General features: G+C 42.7%; 1 protein-coding gene across 2 annotated transcripts in view; it reads left to right on the forward strand.

Annotated features, from left to right (window-relative positions):
- Positions 1–6,104: 6,104 nt before the first annotated feature.
- The window catches only part of ZFYVE1 (zinc finger FYVE-type containing 1), a 49,471-nt gene continuing 38,235 nt past the window's right edge, over positions 6,105–17,340 (forward strand). The window contains exons 1-2 of one of the 2 annotated variants that reach the window (XM_082852361.1): positions 6,105–6,283; positions 7,655–8,585. In XM_082852361.1, coding sequence (XP_082708487.1) covers positions 8,073–8,585 — 513 coding nt within the window. In that variant the 5' untranslated portion in view covers positions 6,105–6,283; positions 7,655–8,072. Of the gene's footprint in view, positions 6,284–7,654; positions 8,586–14,572; positions 14,634–17,340 lie in introns of those variants that run through there. The other variant, XM_082852362.1, reaches the window with a different exon arrangement.

A 17,340-nucleotide genomic window follows, 5' to 3' on the forward strand; every position in this document is an offset into this window, starting at 1 on the left:
AGGTTGTCGGGGTCTGGATGTGGACATATTTGGAAGACCATTATTCTGCCTACCACAGTTGCCATCACTGAGAACGCAGTGGTGGCAGTAGCATAGAATGTACTGGAAAACATCTTCAGGGGATATGGTGCTAATGATTGTGTCCCACCTTGACCTCCTATGGTGAGAATTTGGTTGTGATTCCACCTAACTGCCTCCCTTGACTAGTTTTTGAGCCAGGTTTCCCAAACTTCTCAACAATTCTAAGATACCTTATAGCCTTCCAATAAAATAACTTCTTAATTACACAGAGTGAATTTCCAAGCTCTTAGTGGATAGCCATGTAATGTCAAGCAGAAAGGTAAATTTATATATATATATATATATTTTTTTTTTGGTTGCGTTGGGTCTTCGTTGCTGCACGCAGGCTTTCTCTAGTTGCGGCGAGCGGGGGCAACTCTTTGTTGCGGTGCGGGGGCTTCTCACTGCGGTGGCTTCTCTTGTTGCGGAGCATGGGCTCTAGGCACGTGGCCTTCAGTAGTTGTAGCTCACAGGCTCAGTAGTTGTGGCTTGCGGGCTCCAGAGCGCAGGCTCAGTAGTTGTGGCGCACGGCTTAGTTGCTCGGCGGCATGTGGGATCTTCGCGGACCAGGGCTCGAACCCGTGTCTCCTGCACTGGCAGGCAAATTCTTAACCACTGCACAACCAGGGAAGTCCAGAAAGGTAACTTTAGAGGAATTCAATTATTCTGGTTCCATAGGTAGAGACTATCTCTAACAGGAGGTCTATACATGTTAGCCTTTTATCATAAATATTCAACTGATTTGAATACTTCCCTCTTGTTCTGATTCTATACTCACCAAGCACTTTTTCAATAGGTTTCTCCTATAGGACTATTATCAGAGGAACAAATGTGCTGTGTTAATTTTGAGCATTCCAGTCTGGGTAATAGTAATATGTCATTGTAAACTATTGGCTTGGCATCCTCAGCCTGGTAAACTTAGTGTGTGTCTGCCGCTAAGAGATGGATCCATCTAGGTGGGTGATAAAATCAAATTTCTGTGTCTGCAAGGCCGAAGGGTGGATCTGGGCCCTAACAAACTTACCAAGGAAATGAATGCCATCCCTTTGCACCATTTGGGAAACAGACAGCTTAATCCACACAGGATACCTGGATGTAGCCACACAATTTAGGAGTGTGTATTTTAATAGCTAAAGACCAGTGGTTGTGTGTGTGTGTGTGTGTGTGTGTGTGTGTGTTTGTACTGAGGACTCCTTTTATGGGGGAAGTTGAAGGGGACAAACCTGAAAACCTTTCTTCTACTTGTTTTGTACGTCCTATTGTGGTTAAGACCTTTAAAATGCTGTGTTGAGCGACCTAAGGAAATTATTAAGTCCAAAAGCTTGGTTTGCTTACCTTGTAGATTCTACTTTCCAGTCACCTTTTACTTTATTCATGTTTTTATAATTAAAAAATTTAAAATTTTATTTTATACGGTGAGATATGCAAATGGAAAGTATGAAAAACATATAAATTGTTTAAAGCAAAAGTATCAAGTGAACATTGGTGCAACCACCACAAAGGTCAAGAGTAGAACACTGCCTGTGACTTTCTGTTTGAATAATAATAAAAAAAAGAGTAGAACACTGCCAACAAACACGCAGATGTCCATCATGTGCCCTGATCATATTGGCTCCTCCGTGAGCTAACCACTAGCTTGACTGTTCCTTTTTGTATAATGGCTCATAATATGGCACATTGGCCATCCTACTGGAAACAATGAAAAATGCTGGTAAAATAGTGAAGAGTCAATAAGAAGACAAGGAAAAATCAGACCAAAATCTAGGTGAAGGCAGGATCCAGAGAGTAAATAGAGCAATGATGTTACTTTTACCCTAGGGCACATGTCTTACTTGAGAACTTAAACATTTTTTTTTTTGTCTTTCTCTTATATGGCTTTTTTTTTCATATCCAGTTTTATTCTTTTATTGTTTTCAGGGCTCCTTGAAAATATATAATTTTTATTTTATTTATTTATGTATTAAAGTACAGTTGAGTTTACAATGTCATGTTAGTTTCAGGTATACAGCACAATGATTCAGTTATATATATATATATATATATATATATATATATACTTTTTCAGATTCTTTTCCCTTATTGGTTATTACAAAATATTGAGTATAGTTCCCTGTGCTATGCAGTAGGTCCTTGTTGGTTATCTATTTTATGTATAGTAGTGTGTATGTGTTAATTCTAACCTCATAATTTATCCCTCCTCTCCTTTCCTCTTTGGTAACCATAAGTTTGTTTCTATGTCTGTGGGTCTATTTCTGTCTTGTACACAAGTTCATTTGTATCTTTTCTTTTCTTTTTTTAGATTCCACATATAAATGATACCATATAATATTTGTCTTTCTCTGTCTGGCTTACTTCACTTAATATGATAATCTCTAGATAAACCCATGCACTTATGGTCAATTAATCTATGACAAAGGAGGCAAGAATATACAATGGAGAAAAGACAGTCTCTTCAACAAGTAGTGCTGGGAATACTAGACAACTACATGTAAAAGAATGATATTAGGGCTTCCCTGGTGGCGCAGTGGTTGAGAGTCCGCCTGCCGATGCCGGGGACACGTGTCCGTGCCCCGGTCCGGGAAGATCACACATGCCGCGGGGCGCCTAGGCCCGTGAGCCATGGCCGCTGAGCCTGCGCGTCCGGAGCCTGTGCTCCACAACGGGAGAGGCCACAACAGTGAGAGACCCGCGTACCGCAAGAAAAAAAAAAAAAGTATGGTATTAGAACATTCTCTAACACCATATACAAAAATAAACAAAATGGATTAAAGACCTAAATGTAAGACTGGGTACTATAAAACTCCTAGAGGAAAACATAGGCAGAACACTTTTTGACATAAATCACAGCAATATTTTTTTGGATCCGTCTCCTAGAGTAATGGAAATAAAACTAAAAATAAACAAATGGGACCTAATTGAGCTTAAAAGCTTCTGCACAGCAAAGGAAAGCATAAACAAAATGAAAAGACAACCTAAAGAATGGGAGAAAATATTTTCAAACAATGTGACTGACAAGAGATTAATTTCCAAAATATACAAACAGCTCATACAGCTCAATATCAAAAAAACAAGCCATCAAAAAATGGGCAGAGGGCTTCCCTGGTGGCGCAGTGGTTGGGAGTCTGCCTGCCGATGCAGGGGACGCGGGTTCGTGCCCTGGTCCGGGAAGATCCCACATGCCGCCGAGCGGCTGGGCCCATGAGCCATGGCCGCTGAGCCTGCGCGTCCGGAGCCTGCGCGTCCGGAGCCTGTGCTCTGCAATGGGAGACACCGCAACAGTGAGAGGCCCGCATACAGCAAAAAAAATGAAATAAAATAAAATGGGCAGAAGATCTAAATAGACATTTCTCCGAAGAAGACATACAGATGGCCAACAGGCACACGAAAAAAATGCTTAACATTGCTAATTATTTGAGAAATGCAAATCAAAACTACAATGAGGTATCACCTCAAACCCATTAGAAAGGCCATCATCAAAAAGTCTACAAATATTAAATACTGGAGAGGGTATGAAGAAAAAGGAACCCTCCTACACTGTTGGTGGGAACGTAAATTGGTATAGCCACTATGGAGAATAGTATGGAGTTTCCTTAAAAAACTGAAAACAGAGTTACCATATGATCCTGCAATCCCACTCCTGGGCATATATCCGGAGAAAACTATACTTTGAAAAGATACATGCACCCCAATATTCATTGCAGCACTATTTACAATCACCAAGACATGGAAACAACCTAAGTGTCCATCAACAGAAGAATGGCTGAAGAAGATGTGGTGCATATACACAATGGAATATTAGCTGTAAAAAAAAATGAAATAATGCCATCTGCAGCAACATGGATGGACCTAGAGAACTTAAACTTGTTTTTTCTAGGCCTAGGGGGCAAGTAGGACAGAAGGCTAAGCCCAGGGCCTGGTCGAACGGGGAATTCTAAAGCCGGGACCTCAGTGTAAGGGTGAATTGCAAGTAAACACACCCCCACCTAACAGATTGAAAGAAAGTTGTCTTGGAAGGGGTGATTGTGGGGAGCTGTAGAGGGGTACTGGACCCATAAGCCAGCCCTCTCAGGGATATGTAGCCTAAATATACATCTCTTGGTGGTTTAAAAAAAAAAAATCCCAAACAGTGCTAGTTTAAAGTTATCTCTACTGGCAGAAGCAAAACTAAATTCTCTCAGGAGGAATGAACCTTTATCTTAGCTTTCAAAATTCCCACAAATAATTTTCCAAGGAAAATGCAGCTCATAGTAAAAAATAACTAAGCACGCAAAGAATGAGACTGAGTAAAACCATCCAACAACTGAAAGGGATCTGATAATTCCCATGATCTATTACAAGAAATAAAAGTAAAATAGTTTATTTTCCATTATCGACATATTGCACTTAAATAGTAAGAAATTTCAAGAGTATAACTGTGTTTAAAGTCTTTCTTTTTCCTCACCTTAGTTACCTTCCTTGGAGGCAACCATTTTCCACAGTTTTAGGGGTTCTTATTTTAACTTAAAAAAATGTACTTTAAAATGGGCACGTTGGTTTTAAAAAGGGTTAAATACCATTTTGTTCTCAGGATATATTAATAGCCTCATTTTATAATTAGGAGTATGAAGCAAACTATTAAGGCTACAAAAAATTATAGTGGTAGGTTAGGAACGAAACCTTCTAGGGAAATTTTATGCCATGCTGGCCAGTCTCAAGAGCCTAGCTCAAGACCTGTTATCTTAAATTCCTTTCTAAAATCCCTCTTTTCCTCTTCTCCCCTTTAAACTTCGAAATTGTAAAGTACTTCAGATAGCTTAGGTCTTAGTATCCTTGTTTGTGATGTGGCATTTCTCCACCATTGTGCTGTTAGTCCCACTGTTGGCTATCTGCCCAGTCTTGAAGACATAATTTTCAGCAATATAACCCTCACACATGGCTGATTCATTATTATGTAGATTTGGTTTTACTATTGGTCTAACTATGTCCCTTGAATCATAGCGTACAAAATTATCTCACTTTAGGTCAGGAGATGGGTTCTTGTCCCAGCTTTGTCAATAATTTGCTTTATGACCTTGGCCAGTCACTTAACCTTCGTTTTCTCTCCTGGGTTAACAATTATCCAGATAGAATCATAGAACATTAAAACTGGCAGGGACCTCAGAGTTTACAGGATATAATCCTTTTATTTCATGGAGAGTTGCATGATTTACCCAAGAGCTTTCTAGAACAAGCACCCAGTCTTCAGCATCTCAAACCAGTGCTCTTTACATCAGGCTTGCTTTCGGTGCTGTTCTAAGAAACAAACGAAAAAAACAAAAAGTGAAAGCACTGAACAAGTATAAGACCATTTACGAAAAGCCAGATAACGGTGTTAACCATTAGCCTTACTGTAGTCTGAAAGCTTACTTGAATAAATGTACCCCCTCTAACTAAAAGAAAATTTGGAAGTTCTTCAGGTATGTAAGGAAAAGTCAGAAAAATAAATTAATGGAGAAAAAAAATTAATGGTTGGCTTGCAGAACACTCTTGAAGGGAAAACAAAACTCCCACAAGAGTACTTATATTCTCTTATAAATTCTTTCTGGTCTTTTCTTAGTGCAAGATGAACTTGGGTAAGAGGAGACTGCCTGTTTTTATACATTCCTGAAGGAATGGTATGCATTAAGGGTAACTTGAAATCGAATTATTTGCCTCGCCTATAGTACATATTACATCAGTTCTCTAATTTAGCGCCACTCCTTCTCTGGCCACTACCCAAAACAAGGTGCTGAAACCTGCGGAAACCACAGTCACCGCAAAAACTCCAAGTCCCATAATGCTCGAAGGGCAGTCTCTACCGCCTCTGCGCAAGAGCAGCGTTTTCGGTACTGGGAGTTGTAGTCATTCAGGGGGGCTTCACTTCCGGGAAGTTGGGGAAGGATGTGCCTCCGGAGAACTACATTTCCCAGGAGGCTATGCGCGTCCTTCTCCGCCCCCGCCGGCGTCAGGCTCCACCTCTCCCGCTCCTCCCTCACTGGGCTGCACCGCTCACGCCTTCCTGTTAGTCCGAGCAGGAAGAAGTTCACTCAGATCAGCTGATCCTAACTGACAACAGGAGAGGAGGAAGCCCGGGAGGCAGCAAAGGAGGAGGGGGGTGGAGATGGAGAGGAGGCTGGATCCACCGGTCCCCTGAGGAACAGCCCCCGTCTCCACCGGCGCCCCGGGGTCCCCCGACGCCGCCTCGCCGCAGCAGAGCTGCTTCGTGGTGGGGTTCCCGGGACGCCGCGGTCGGGGAGGGAAGGGCACGGCCCTGCGCCGGACGAGCGCTAGCCCTGGAGCTCCCTCCTTTCCCAGGAGGAAGGGGGGGCGGGTGCGGCGGGGGTGGAGGTGGGGGTGGGGTGGTATAAACAATGGATTCGGCTCTGGTCTCTGCCAGCGTTGGGGGGATTTGGGGGGACCTTCTTTGTTCTTAGACCTTGCTCCTGCCCCTCGGGTTGTGGTGGTGGTGTCCGGAAGGAAGGAAGGGTGAGGAATCCCCGGCTGGAGAGAGGCGTCGAGGTGGGAGGCCGAGTGGGCAGATTGTTTGCTTGGGTCTGGTGGGCGGAGAGGTATCTTTTTGAAGGTTGGTTTTATTTTTTTCTCAATTGTGACAAATTTTGATTTTTATTAACGTTGTGGGAGCTGGTTGGGCACTTCTGTGATTAGGGTGTAAATCAGGTCTCCTAGTCACTCCTTTCGCCTTCCTTGTTTATCTAAAAATAAGATGGATAGATTGATTACTGTATGGGAGGAGTGAATACCCGAAAGGAGGGCTTTACATTTCCTTGGAGCGTTAGTTTGGGTGTCGAGGCGAAGGGGAGTTAGGAATATGATTGTGACAAAAAGCCCCTTTCTTGCCCCAGTTATCTATCTATCTTTCTTTCTTTCTTTCTTATTTAGTTATTTTAAAGTTGGGTTTTGAGTGACAAAGAGAAGAATTATTTGTTTTAACTCACTTCAGGCCTGGCTTTGCAGTGGGCCATAGTGGAGGAATTCTGTCTCCTGTTGCTCCCTTTTTTTGCAGTTAGACAAAAGGACAAAAGGAAGTACAATAATTGTTTTTAATTGTTTTTAAACATGGAATGGTGACTCTTGTTTCCAGGTTTAGAGTCGTTAATAGGCATCTGTCTAGAGTTGAAGCAATCCAGTCACAAGGTTAATTGGATCTGTGCAGGACTTTGATGGAGCTAAAGTTTATTATTATTGTTTCTTTAGCTTTTTACAAGCGTCTTTCTCCACCTCTCCCAATTGTGGGGTGCAGGTAGGGGTGCAGAGGGTGTTCCTCCAAGGACTATTTGCTTAGTGCTTTTGATTCTTAATTTAATAACTGAGGGAACAGAGAATTTCAGGCTGGGAAATAAAGCAACACAGTCTCTTAAATGCCTTGAGACTAGAGGTCATGGTTGTTTTCAGAAGGAGCGGGCTTAACCATGATTTTGAGGAGAAATTTCTAGGATCAAAATGAGCCAGTGTGATTTTTACAAGCGAGAGTGAGAGTTCTCTTGGGAGTTCTGGCCTATTTAATCACAATCTTTTTTTTTATAAGGTGCATTTTTGTTTTTAGATGAGTGAAATCCTTTTCCTGCCTCTATTCTAGGTATCCTCTGAAATACTGACTTGAGCTGCATAATATTGAAAAGGTCCTGACCACTCTCTTTCATTACAAAAACCTTGTGTCTGAGGCCCCATGCATGCGCCCACCTCAGTGAACCCATCAGATCTCTCTCAGATAGCCATAACAGACCCTCTCAAGTTAATTTTAACCACATATTTGCCTGCACTTTATGGAGGATGAAACTATCAAACCAAGTCAACGTTGCTGCTGACTCAGGAGTCTTGGCAGCAGGAAATTAAATATCCGAACATTTGTAAATGTGTGAAGAATTCTAATAAGACATCGAATGTTTTTTTAAAAACATTTTTTTAAGGGTGTTCAGAACCCTGTGGAGGCTGTGCTCAGTCTTCGGACTCAACGCCTTTGTCTTCACTTCTGGGGAAAGCCCAGGTACTGTTATATGGTAGGTGCTTTCTTTCCCAGTCTGAATATGAGTGCGCAGACTTCCCCAGCAGAGAAGGGCCTGAACCCTGGGCTGTTGTGCCAGGAGAGTTACACCTGCAGCGGGACTGATGAAGCCGTCTTCGAGTGTGACGAGTGCTGTAGCCTGCAGTGTCTCCGCTGCGAGGAGGAGCTCCATCGGCAGGAGCGCCTGAGAAACCATGAGCGGATCAGACTCAAAGCTGGCCACGTCCCTTACTGTGACCCCTGCAAGGGCCCCAGTGGGCATTCTCCAGGTGTGAAGCAGAGGGCAGTTGTGAGGTGCCAGACCTGTAAAATCAACTTGTGCCTGGAGTGCCAGAAGAGGACTCATTCTGGGGGTAACAGAAGGAGGCACCCTGTTACGGTGTACCATGTTGCTAAGGTCCAGGAGTTGCTGGAGGAAGAAGGGATGGATGAGGACACCAAGAGGAAGAAGATGACTGAGAAGGTTGTGAGTTTCCTCCTAGTAGATGAGAATGAAGAAGTTCAGGTAAGCGCTCAGTGGTAGTAGGGTTCATGTGGTGGCGGTACAGATCTGATGTTGGCAGTTGGCTCTCAGGGGAGGTCCAGGAGGAGCTCGCATTTTAATCAGTAAGAGGCAAGACGCCGGAAAGCTTACATCTGTATGGAGTCAGATTTAGTTTTTTACCAGCTGCATGACCTTGGGCTGAATTACTTTACCTCTCTGAGCCTTAGTTTTCTCATTTATAAACTGGGGACAGTGCCTAGTTCATTGGGTTGCAGTGAGGATGAAATGACACAGTGTTTGTAAAGCATGTTACCTAATAAACGCTCAGTGTGTGGTAGCTGTCATTATTATTTTTAGGATTATTATCAGGAAGAACTGATTTAGAACTGTTTTCTCAATGAGAGCACTTTGGCAAGTTGTGAATACATGTGAATGAGGAGGGACTGTGTGTGTGCAGGGAAAGAGACACTGACTTCTGGTGGGTCCCATAGGAGTGCAAAGCTGTAAGTCGTCACCCTGCTAACTGCATTTAGAGACAGGTGTTTGAAAAGTGGCTTTTCGTAAGGGTAGTATCCTCTCCAGATGACCTCTTATTTTCATGTATTGGCTTCTGATCAATAGAAGCCAGTTAGGGCATCTGGGATTACAGAAGGACTGGAGAATATTTGATTTGATTCTGAGCTGGGGAGAGGGTGGCGTCTGATAGGAGCAAGTTGGGGAGATGGAAGTGTGTGACAGGGGCGATTGGGAAAGGGGTAGTAGAATGTTTATACTTTCCAGTGAAGGTGGTACAATTATCATGTCTGTACTTTCAAATGAAGACTGCTTCATTTCACATCCTGGCGTCACTCACTGGCTGTATAACCAAGGGCAAGTTACTTAAACTCCATGCCTCAATTTCACTTCTACATCGCAGCAGTAGTTGAGAGGATTCAAAGAAATTAGGAATAGAAACGGAAAGGCCCTTATCACAGGGCCTGGCACGTGGAGTACAGAACCACTTTGTTGTGTTTGTCAGTATCAGGGAGTGTTTTGTAGTACATTCAGTACTTTTAGCTGTGATGACTCCTCAAGTCTCCAGATTGGAGGAGTACCTTTGTAAGTTACCGCTTGAAAACTTTATAATTACCCAGTGAGTATTTTTCATCTGTCTTTTTCCACCTTAGATAAGGTTATGGAAATGAATTACATCATGATTTCTGTGTACGTATGTTGTCAGCTAAATACTTTTTCTTTTTTTTTTTTTGCGGTACGCGGGCCTCTCACTGTTGTGGCCTCTCCCGTTGCGGAGCACAGGCTCTGGATGCGCAGGCTCAGCGGCCATGGCTCACGGGCCCAGCCGCTCCGCGGCATGTGGGATCTTCCCGGACCGGGGTCCGAACCCGTGTTCCCTGCATCGGCAGGCGGACTCTCAACCACTGCGCCACCAGGGAAGCCCTGTCAGCTAAATACTTTGCTAACACAGGCTTTCTTGCTTGGTTGAGAGGAACTAATAGAGTTATGGAAGAGTGAGCCAGAACCCATTCTGCCTCCCTTGCTAGCAATAATGTCTCCTCGATGGATTCTGCTCTAATTGGGTGACAGTGTGCACTAAATGTTTTACAAATGGAACACTTGGATTTGGATGATTCCTGTTGGTTTTGCCACCAGTTCTCTTTAATGTCAGCCTTTGGAAAGTCATACTTCGAATTGTTGTCACTTTTGTAAAATGAGAGGAAGATTTGCGATGAACCAGTGGATATTGTGTCAGCACCAAAAAGAGTATTTTTTGAGGGGAGGAGGATGTATTTTCTTTTTTCTTTTTGTAGCACTGGTACATATTTCTTAGCAGAGAATTAAGAAAATATAAGGAAGTGTACTGAAGCAGACAAATCCATCTTTTTTTCTTGTAGTGTGTAATGTGTATATAATTAGGTTGTTTTGTAAAGATTTCTCCCTTCATAAACATTGACCACTTCCCAGGAAATAACAGTTTATTAATTGTAAAAAGCACTGGTTGGGACTAATGGATGAGACAAGAATTTTAGGTGGTGACTTGTTCTCATGGGGTCATGGTGGAAGAGTACTTGGAGAAAATATCTAGCTCACTTTTCTAATGTGAATGTCTAAAACAATTAGAGAGATGATTGTCTGATATAAATCTAGATGGTGAATTCAGCTAAATTGTAGACTCCTGGAGAGCAGGACTACGTCTTGTGCCCTGGATCACGTACAATGGTGGGCATGCTGTCAGCGCATAAATATTTGATGGGTGATGTCACATCTCAACCTCAGTTTTTTAGAAATGAATATCACACACATACTTAGTAAAAAAAAAAAACAAAACTAAAATCATTTGAAAGGGCGTACAATGACAAGTTTCCCTCCTCCTTCATACCCTTAGTCTCCTTCGTTAGAACAATCACTATTAACAGTTAACTACGTGCACTTCTAGAGTTTTTTCACGTATACTTACGAATATATGTATGTAGCCTTTTAATTTTTCAACAAAAATGGAATCCGATATACTTGCTGTTCTGTCCTTGGCTGTTTTTCACTGAAGGATACATCTTGTAGAACTTTCCTTATCAGCACATTGAGGTCTACCTCATTATTTAAAGGCTGCCTAGTACTCTGTTGAATGGTTTTTCTCCAATTTTAGCCTATTAAGGGATATTTGAGTTATTACAACCAAGGATGTGTTGAATATCCTATAAATCTATTTAGAAATGGAATCTTTTTGTCAAATGATATGTACATTTTAAATTTTGATTGATATTACCAAATTCCTGAACCTTATTTTCTTAGCTTCTTCAGTACTTCTCTGAGTCTCCCCTGGTTTCTGGTCTTGGCTCGTGATAGTTAACATTTAAAGAGCTCTTACTGTGGCGCTTGGCACTGTTCTTGGCATTTGAGCTCATTGAGTCCTGATGAGAACTCTGTGTATTAGTTTCTTACTGTTGCTGTAACAAATTACCACAAATTTAGTGGCTTAAAGCAACACAAGTTTATTCTCTCATTGGTTGGAGGTCAGAAGACCTAAAATGGACCTGATAGGGCTGTGTTCCTTCTGGAAGCTCTAGGGAAGAATGTGTTTGCTTATCTTTCTAGCTTCAAGAGGCCTCCCGCGTACTTTGGCTTGTGGCCCCATCATCCAGCTTCAAAGCTAGTAGTGTTAACATCTTCCAATCCCTTTCTGTCTTTTTTCTTCTGTTGTCACTTGCCTCTCTGTGGCCCTTCTGCCTCCCTCTCACAAGGGTCTTTGTGGTTACATTGGATCCACTTGGATAATTCAGCATAATCTCCCCACCTCAAGGTCCTTAATTCAGTCACATCTGCAGAGCCTTTTTGCCCCATGAAGTGACGTATTCACAGGTTCTGGGCATTAAGATGCGGACATCTTTGGGGGTGGGGTGGGGTGGGGGGCAATTTCAGCCTACCACACCCTATGAAGTAAGTTGTATGTCTTAGTCAGTTGGGCTGCTATGACAGAATAGCATAGATGAGGTGGCTTAGAAACAACAGAAGTCTATTTCTCACAGTTCTAGAGGCTGGGAAGTTCAAAATCATGGCACTGACAGATTGAGTATCTGATGAGGGCTTGGTTCATGACAGCTGTCTTCTCGCCGTGTCCTCACATTGCAGAAAGAAGCTCTCTGGGGTCTCTTTTATAAGGGCACTAATCCTATTCATAAGGGTTCTACCCTCATGACGTAATCACCTCTCACAGGCCTTACCTCCTAATGCCATCACCTTGGGGGTTAGATTTCAGCATATGCATTTCAGGGGGTTACAAGCATTTCGTATATAGCATTGTATTTTCTAGATGAGGACACTGAAGCACAGAGAGATGAAGTGACTTGCCAAGATCAAGTTACGATTAGTGGCAGAGGATTTGTGATCTAAGATCCTTGCTCTATGATACTCCTGTTCTCTCTCACCAGGTCATTTAAACTTTCTAGTCAAACTTCATTCTGGTCAATAGCATCAACTCACCAGTTCGTCATGGCTGCTGTGAGAATCAAATGAAACATATCTCTATATAAATGCAAGACGTTACCATTGAAGAAATCCTTCCTCGTAGCAGTGAAGATTCCGTGATTTAGGCCCCAACTTTGTTTTTCTTTTCATGTTTCTAGGCATTTGTGGGTTTTGATCATTTTCAGTTTAGTACATAGGGATTATTTTAGTAGCTTGTAGGCTGTTACTCTTATGTGTGGTTCCCTCAAATTCTCTGGCCTAGAGTCTCCTAAGATTTGTTGTTTGTGATTTGAGTATTATTTAGTTTCTTTTGGAAAACCTAAAAGGACAGAAAACTTCCTTTAGGTGGTGACAATTTTATCATTACCTTGTTGCCATTTGAGTGTATACTAGAATGGCAAATTTGAGGAGAGATTGACTTTTGGTCTCAGAAGCAGGAACTCATTGGTGGCTTTTATTTTTTTTTATTTTTTAAAATTTCATTTATTTATTTATTTTTGGCTGTGCTGGGTCTTCTTTTCTGTGCGTGGGCTTTCTCTAGTTGCGGCGAGTGGGGACCACTCTTCATCGTGGTGCGCGGGCCTCTCACTACCGCGGCCTCTCTTGTTGTGGAGCACAAGCTCCAGACGCACAGGCTCAGTAGTTGTGGCTCACGCGTCCAGCCGCTCCAGAGCATGTGGGATCTTCCCGGACCGGGGCACGAACCCGTGTCCCCTGCATTGGCAGGCAGACTCTCAACCACTGCGCCACCAGGGAAGCCCATTTGTGGCTTTTAAATGGACACATCTGGCCTACTAGCCAAAGACATTCATTCATTCATCACATTTACTGGGTATATGTTCTGGTGCCAGGCATTTTCTCGGCTCCAGGAAAGCAGAGTTCACACATGTCAAACACATAAAAAGGTGGTTCAGATGTATAATCAAGGAAGAGTGACTGGAAAGCCACTTTTGCCGGATAGTTAGGGGAGGTTTCATTGTAAAGGTGACTTTTAAGCAAAGACCTGGTGGTTAATACTACCTGGGGAAATAGACCTCCAGACAGAGGGGAATGAGAACAGAAAGCAGGTGGGATGGCATGTGTGAGTAGAGAAAGAATGCCTATGTGGCTGGAGTGAGCTGGAGAGTGGTGAGGATAGAGGTGCAGAGGTAAGGGGGTGCCAGATCCTGTGGGGCCTTGTAGGCCAGGGAAATAAGTGTGGATTTTAAGTGTAACAGGAAGCACCAGACTGCTTTATGCTAGAAGGTCACAGGAGCTGGTGTGAAGACTAGATTGTAGTGACTGTGGGAGGGCAAGAGGGCAAGCAGGGAAACCACTTAGGAGGCTATTGAAGATGCTGAGGGGAGAGGTGGCTTCAGTTTGGTGCGATCAGTGACATGGTGACATGGAAAGACATTGATCAATTTGGGACAAAGTTTGGATGTAAAATGGGAATGCTAATATATTGGGTGGAGGGGTGAGGGAATGAGAGAACTCAGTGGTGACTTCTAGGCATTTGGTTTGTGCAAATAATACCTGCTTAATACCCCAGGTTTTATTGACTTAAATTGATAAAACTTTAAGAACTCAATTCACACAATAAAGAGAGTTAAAATAATCTCATTTGGTATTGTCTAACAGAGTAGTTCTCAACCAGGAGAGATTTTGCCCCCGCAGGGGGCATTGGGCAATGTTTGGAGACATCTCTGGTTGTCACAGCTGGGGGATGGGGATTATGTGCTACCGGCTAGTGGATAGAGGCCAGGATGCTGCTAAATATCTTAAAAGGCCTAGGGCAACCCCCACATGAAGAATTATTTGGTACAAAATGTCAAGAGTGCTGAGATTGAGAAAACTCATCTAAGAGATGAAGGTTTGATGTGATAGGAGATCTGGATTCCAGTGAAGTGGAAAACATTTAACCAATACACCACTTTTTCCTCCCTCTTTTGGTTCTGTTAGTTCCTCAGAAGTAATTTAACTGAAATCAGTATTCTCTTTTGGCATATTTTGTAACCCTTCTAGTGAAATACTTAGACTTTCTGTGTTGTATTCATTGATTTTTCTAGACCTTAGTGGAACTGTACTTGGAAAACCAAATGACTCATGGACCCTTTATTTAGAGCCGCAGTAAGTAAATGATCCACACTGACAAGTCATCTATAATCTCCTGAAGTTAGAGAGGACACCCTTAGCAAGCAACTGAAAGGTTAGAAGAATAAAGTTCTAACGATTAGAGTTCTTCGTGGAGGTAGGGGGTAGTATTTTCCTATCGGTTGAGTCTTGTGAGGGTTTCAGACATCTTGTCTTACCAGGATATTTCTAGTCACAGAGAAAAGGTGAAAAAAATCATATATATGTATATAATAAAATTATATGTCTATATATAAGTTTAATATATATATAAATATTTAAACCCCATACAAGTTTTTCTTTCACAACCACTTTATTCTCCACTGTCTCTTTTCTACAAACCTCCTATAACTTCCCTCTTTCCAAGAGAATAGAGCAGCACACTGGCAAGCAGTTGCCCCTGTTTCATCTTCATGCTGACTGACCCCTGATGGGAGCAGGAGCTTTTCATGCCAAAAGACTCCTGAAGTTAAATCCCTCCTGCTGAACATGCAGGGTGATAGGGAAGCCCAGTGACCCAGGAGTGGTCAATGAGAAGCTAAGAAAGTGTCCCCTGGGGCAGGCCCTCCTGGACTCAGAAATAGACAGCCTTGGGCCCTGTCTGAAAGGGAAGGCCAAGGTGAGTCTTCAAGTCCTTCCTTCAGTGAGTCAGTGGTGGACCTCATCTCACTGAGACCGTTCCTTTAAGAAGACCCATCACGTTGTTTGGCTGCTTCACTTGTTTACAGTCCCAGAATAGTGTGGCTCAAAATACTGGGACTTGGCCTTTTTTTTTTTTTTTTAATTGGCTAAAAGAGACCTTGTTCTAGTGGGATTCAGGAATGGAAAAGAGCAGAGGATGTTTTTGTACTGTATGAGAATCCTTGACCACAAACTGCCTGTGCTGGTCTGCCCCATTTCTATGCTCCTTCTGTCTTAGACTCCCCTGCTGGTGACCCCTTGGCCTTGTCTTCCGTTTCCTGGTCTAGGGCACCTTTCTGGGGCTTGCTCTTTCCAGGATCTCTGTTTCAAACAGGCTGGCAGAAACCCCTCAGGACTTAACTGGTCAATGGGTCAGGAGCCTGGGGATCATAATCTTCTAAATTGTGGAACTTGCCCATTTTTCTCTTTGAATGGTCAAACTTTCATAATGTAAGGACTAATTTTGGTGCTGTGGCTGGTTAGCCCTTTGGCAAATTCCGGTCAGAGCACAAATATATTCACGGTCACTTATTAGGTGCCATATTAAAAAATGTAACCAAAAAAAAAAATCCTATAGATCTGCTTAGGAGCTGTCTGTCAAAATAATAAGCAGTAATTGGTAGAACAGCAAAGGCTCCCTCCACCTCCCCCACCTTTTACTCATAGAAACTCAAGTAAAAGCCCCTTTTGTTTAGTAATAGTAGTAAGGGGAGAGCATTGTATGTATTACTGGGAAACCAGGGTTGAGGATGACTCAGACAAACAGGAAGATGAAAGAGCCCCTATTATATGCCTCTGGTTTCTGCTCAGCATCTTCTGAGCTCTCTCAGCCTTGGGCTCATTCGGTTGTAACAGGCTCCTGGCATTTAACCTGGGAGGCTGTTTTGTTTATTCCAGGGCTGTTTAAAATTTGACGCATACAAGCCATCAAAACCACTGTGAGTCAGCTTTTCAGGGAACCTATCTTTAACTATTTCAAGTTACCTCCAGTTTGTGTGATTCTGATTGTTTCTGGTCTGTCAGTTCCTTGAAGTGATTGATTTTTTTCTGGAATTCAGCAAACATTTGGCTTTTTGAGTCAGGGTTAATATAAAAGGCAGATTTCTTATTACGTTGACAGTGTATGTTTTCCCTGTGGATGCATCTCCTGGCTGTACTGCTCTTGAGTTTATCCTGCAGATTGTGTCACATGGAAGCCTTCTGATGGCTGGCTGGACTTTTCAGGGGAGTCCTGCCTGCTTTGGGAAGAACTTCCAAGAAATTATCTCTGGTTGAGGTTAGAACTGCTAAATGTATTGAGCACATTTGATCAGTGAGGGGCAACCAGAGGAAAGCTAATGGGCGAGACCACAAAGGAGGGAAAGAAAACAAGGATGTAGAAAGTTCCAGGCAAGAAGAATTGGAAACACCTATGGGAAGGGACACAGAGGAACTTTTGGAGGCAGGAAAGGGTGGATGTTTCCCTGGAGGATGTTTTGTTCATTTTGCCCCTCTTTTCAATGGCTTTTGGCCAGTAATTAAGAGGCTCTCTTTGACAAGTTTGTGAGGTTAGCTTGGTGTCCTTGGGCAGAGAAGTATGTATACCCACCACACGTAAGCACCTGACCTGTGGCTTGACTTCACTGGAGGGTGATCTGTTTTCTGGTAGCTTCTGGAATTTTTTTTCCTCCTTCCTGATTTTCTTCTACTTGTTGCCTGGATTATTGTTGTCTTTCCCAGGGAATTTGACTGTAGATGTTAGAGTACTGGAAGGGAATAGACAGAGCCTGATTCTGGCATGTAGACACAGACACCCCAGGTTCAAGTTAAGAGAGAACATAATCCCGAGCAATTCAGCAGTCATAGAGTATTCTAGAAATTCCTCTACTTCTCAGCCCATTCTCCTGCCTGGCGAATATGTCATCTACATGGCTAAACTGTTTTCCATAATCTCTCATAACCTTTTCTTTCAAAGAGCTTAATTCAGTTTATAAGTATCATTCAACAGCAGTCATAAACATTTATTGAGTGTCAATTATATGCC

This window comes from Leucopleurus acutus, assembly GCF_964270905.1.
Source record: "Leucopleurus acutus genome assembly, chromosome: 1".
Lineage (NCBI taxonomy): Eukaryota > Metazoa > Chordata > Mammalia > Artiodactyla > Delphinidae > Leucopleurus > Leucopleurus acutus.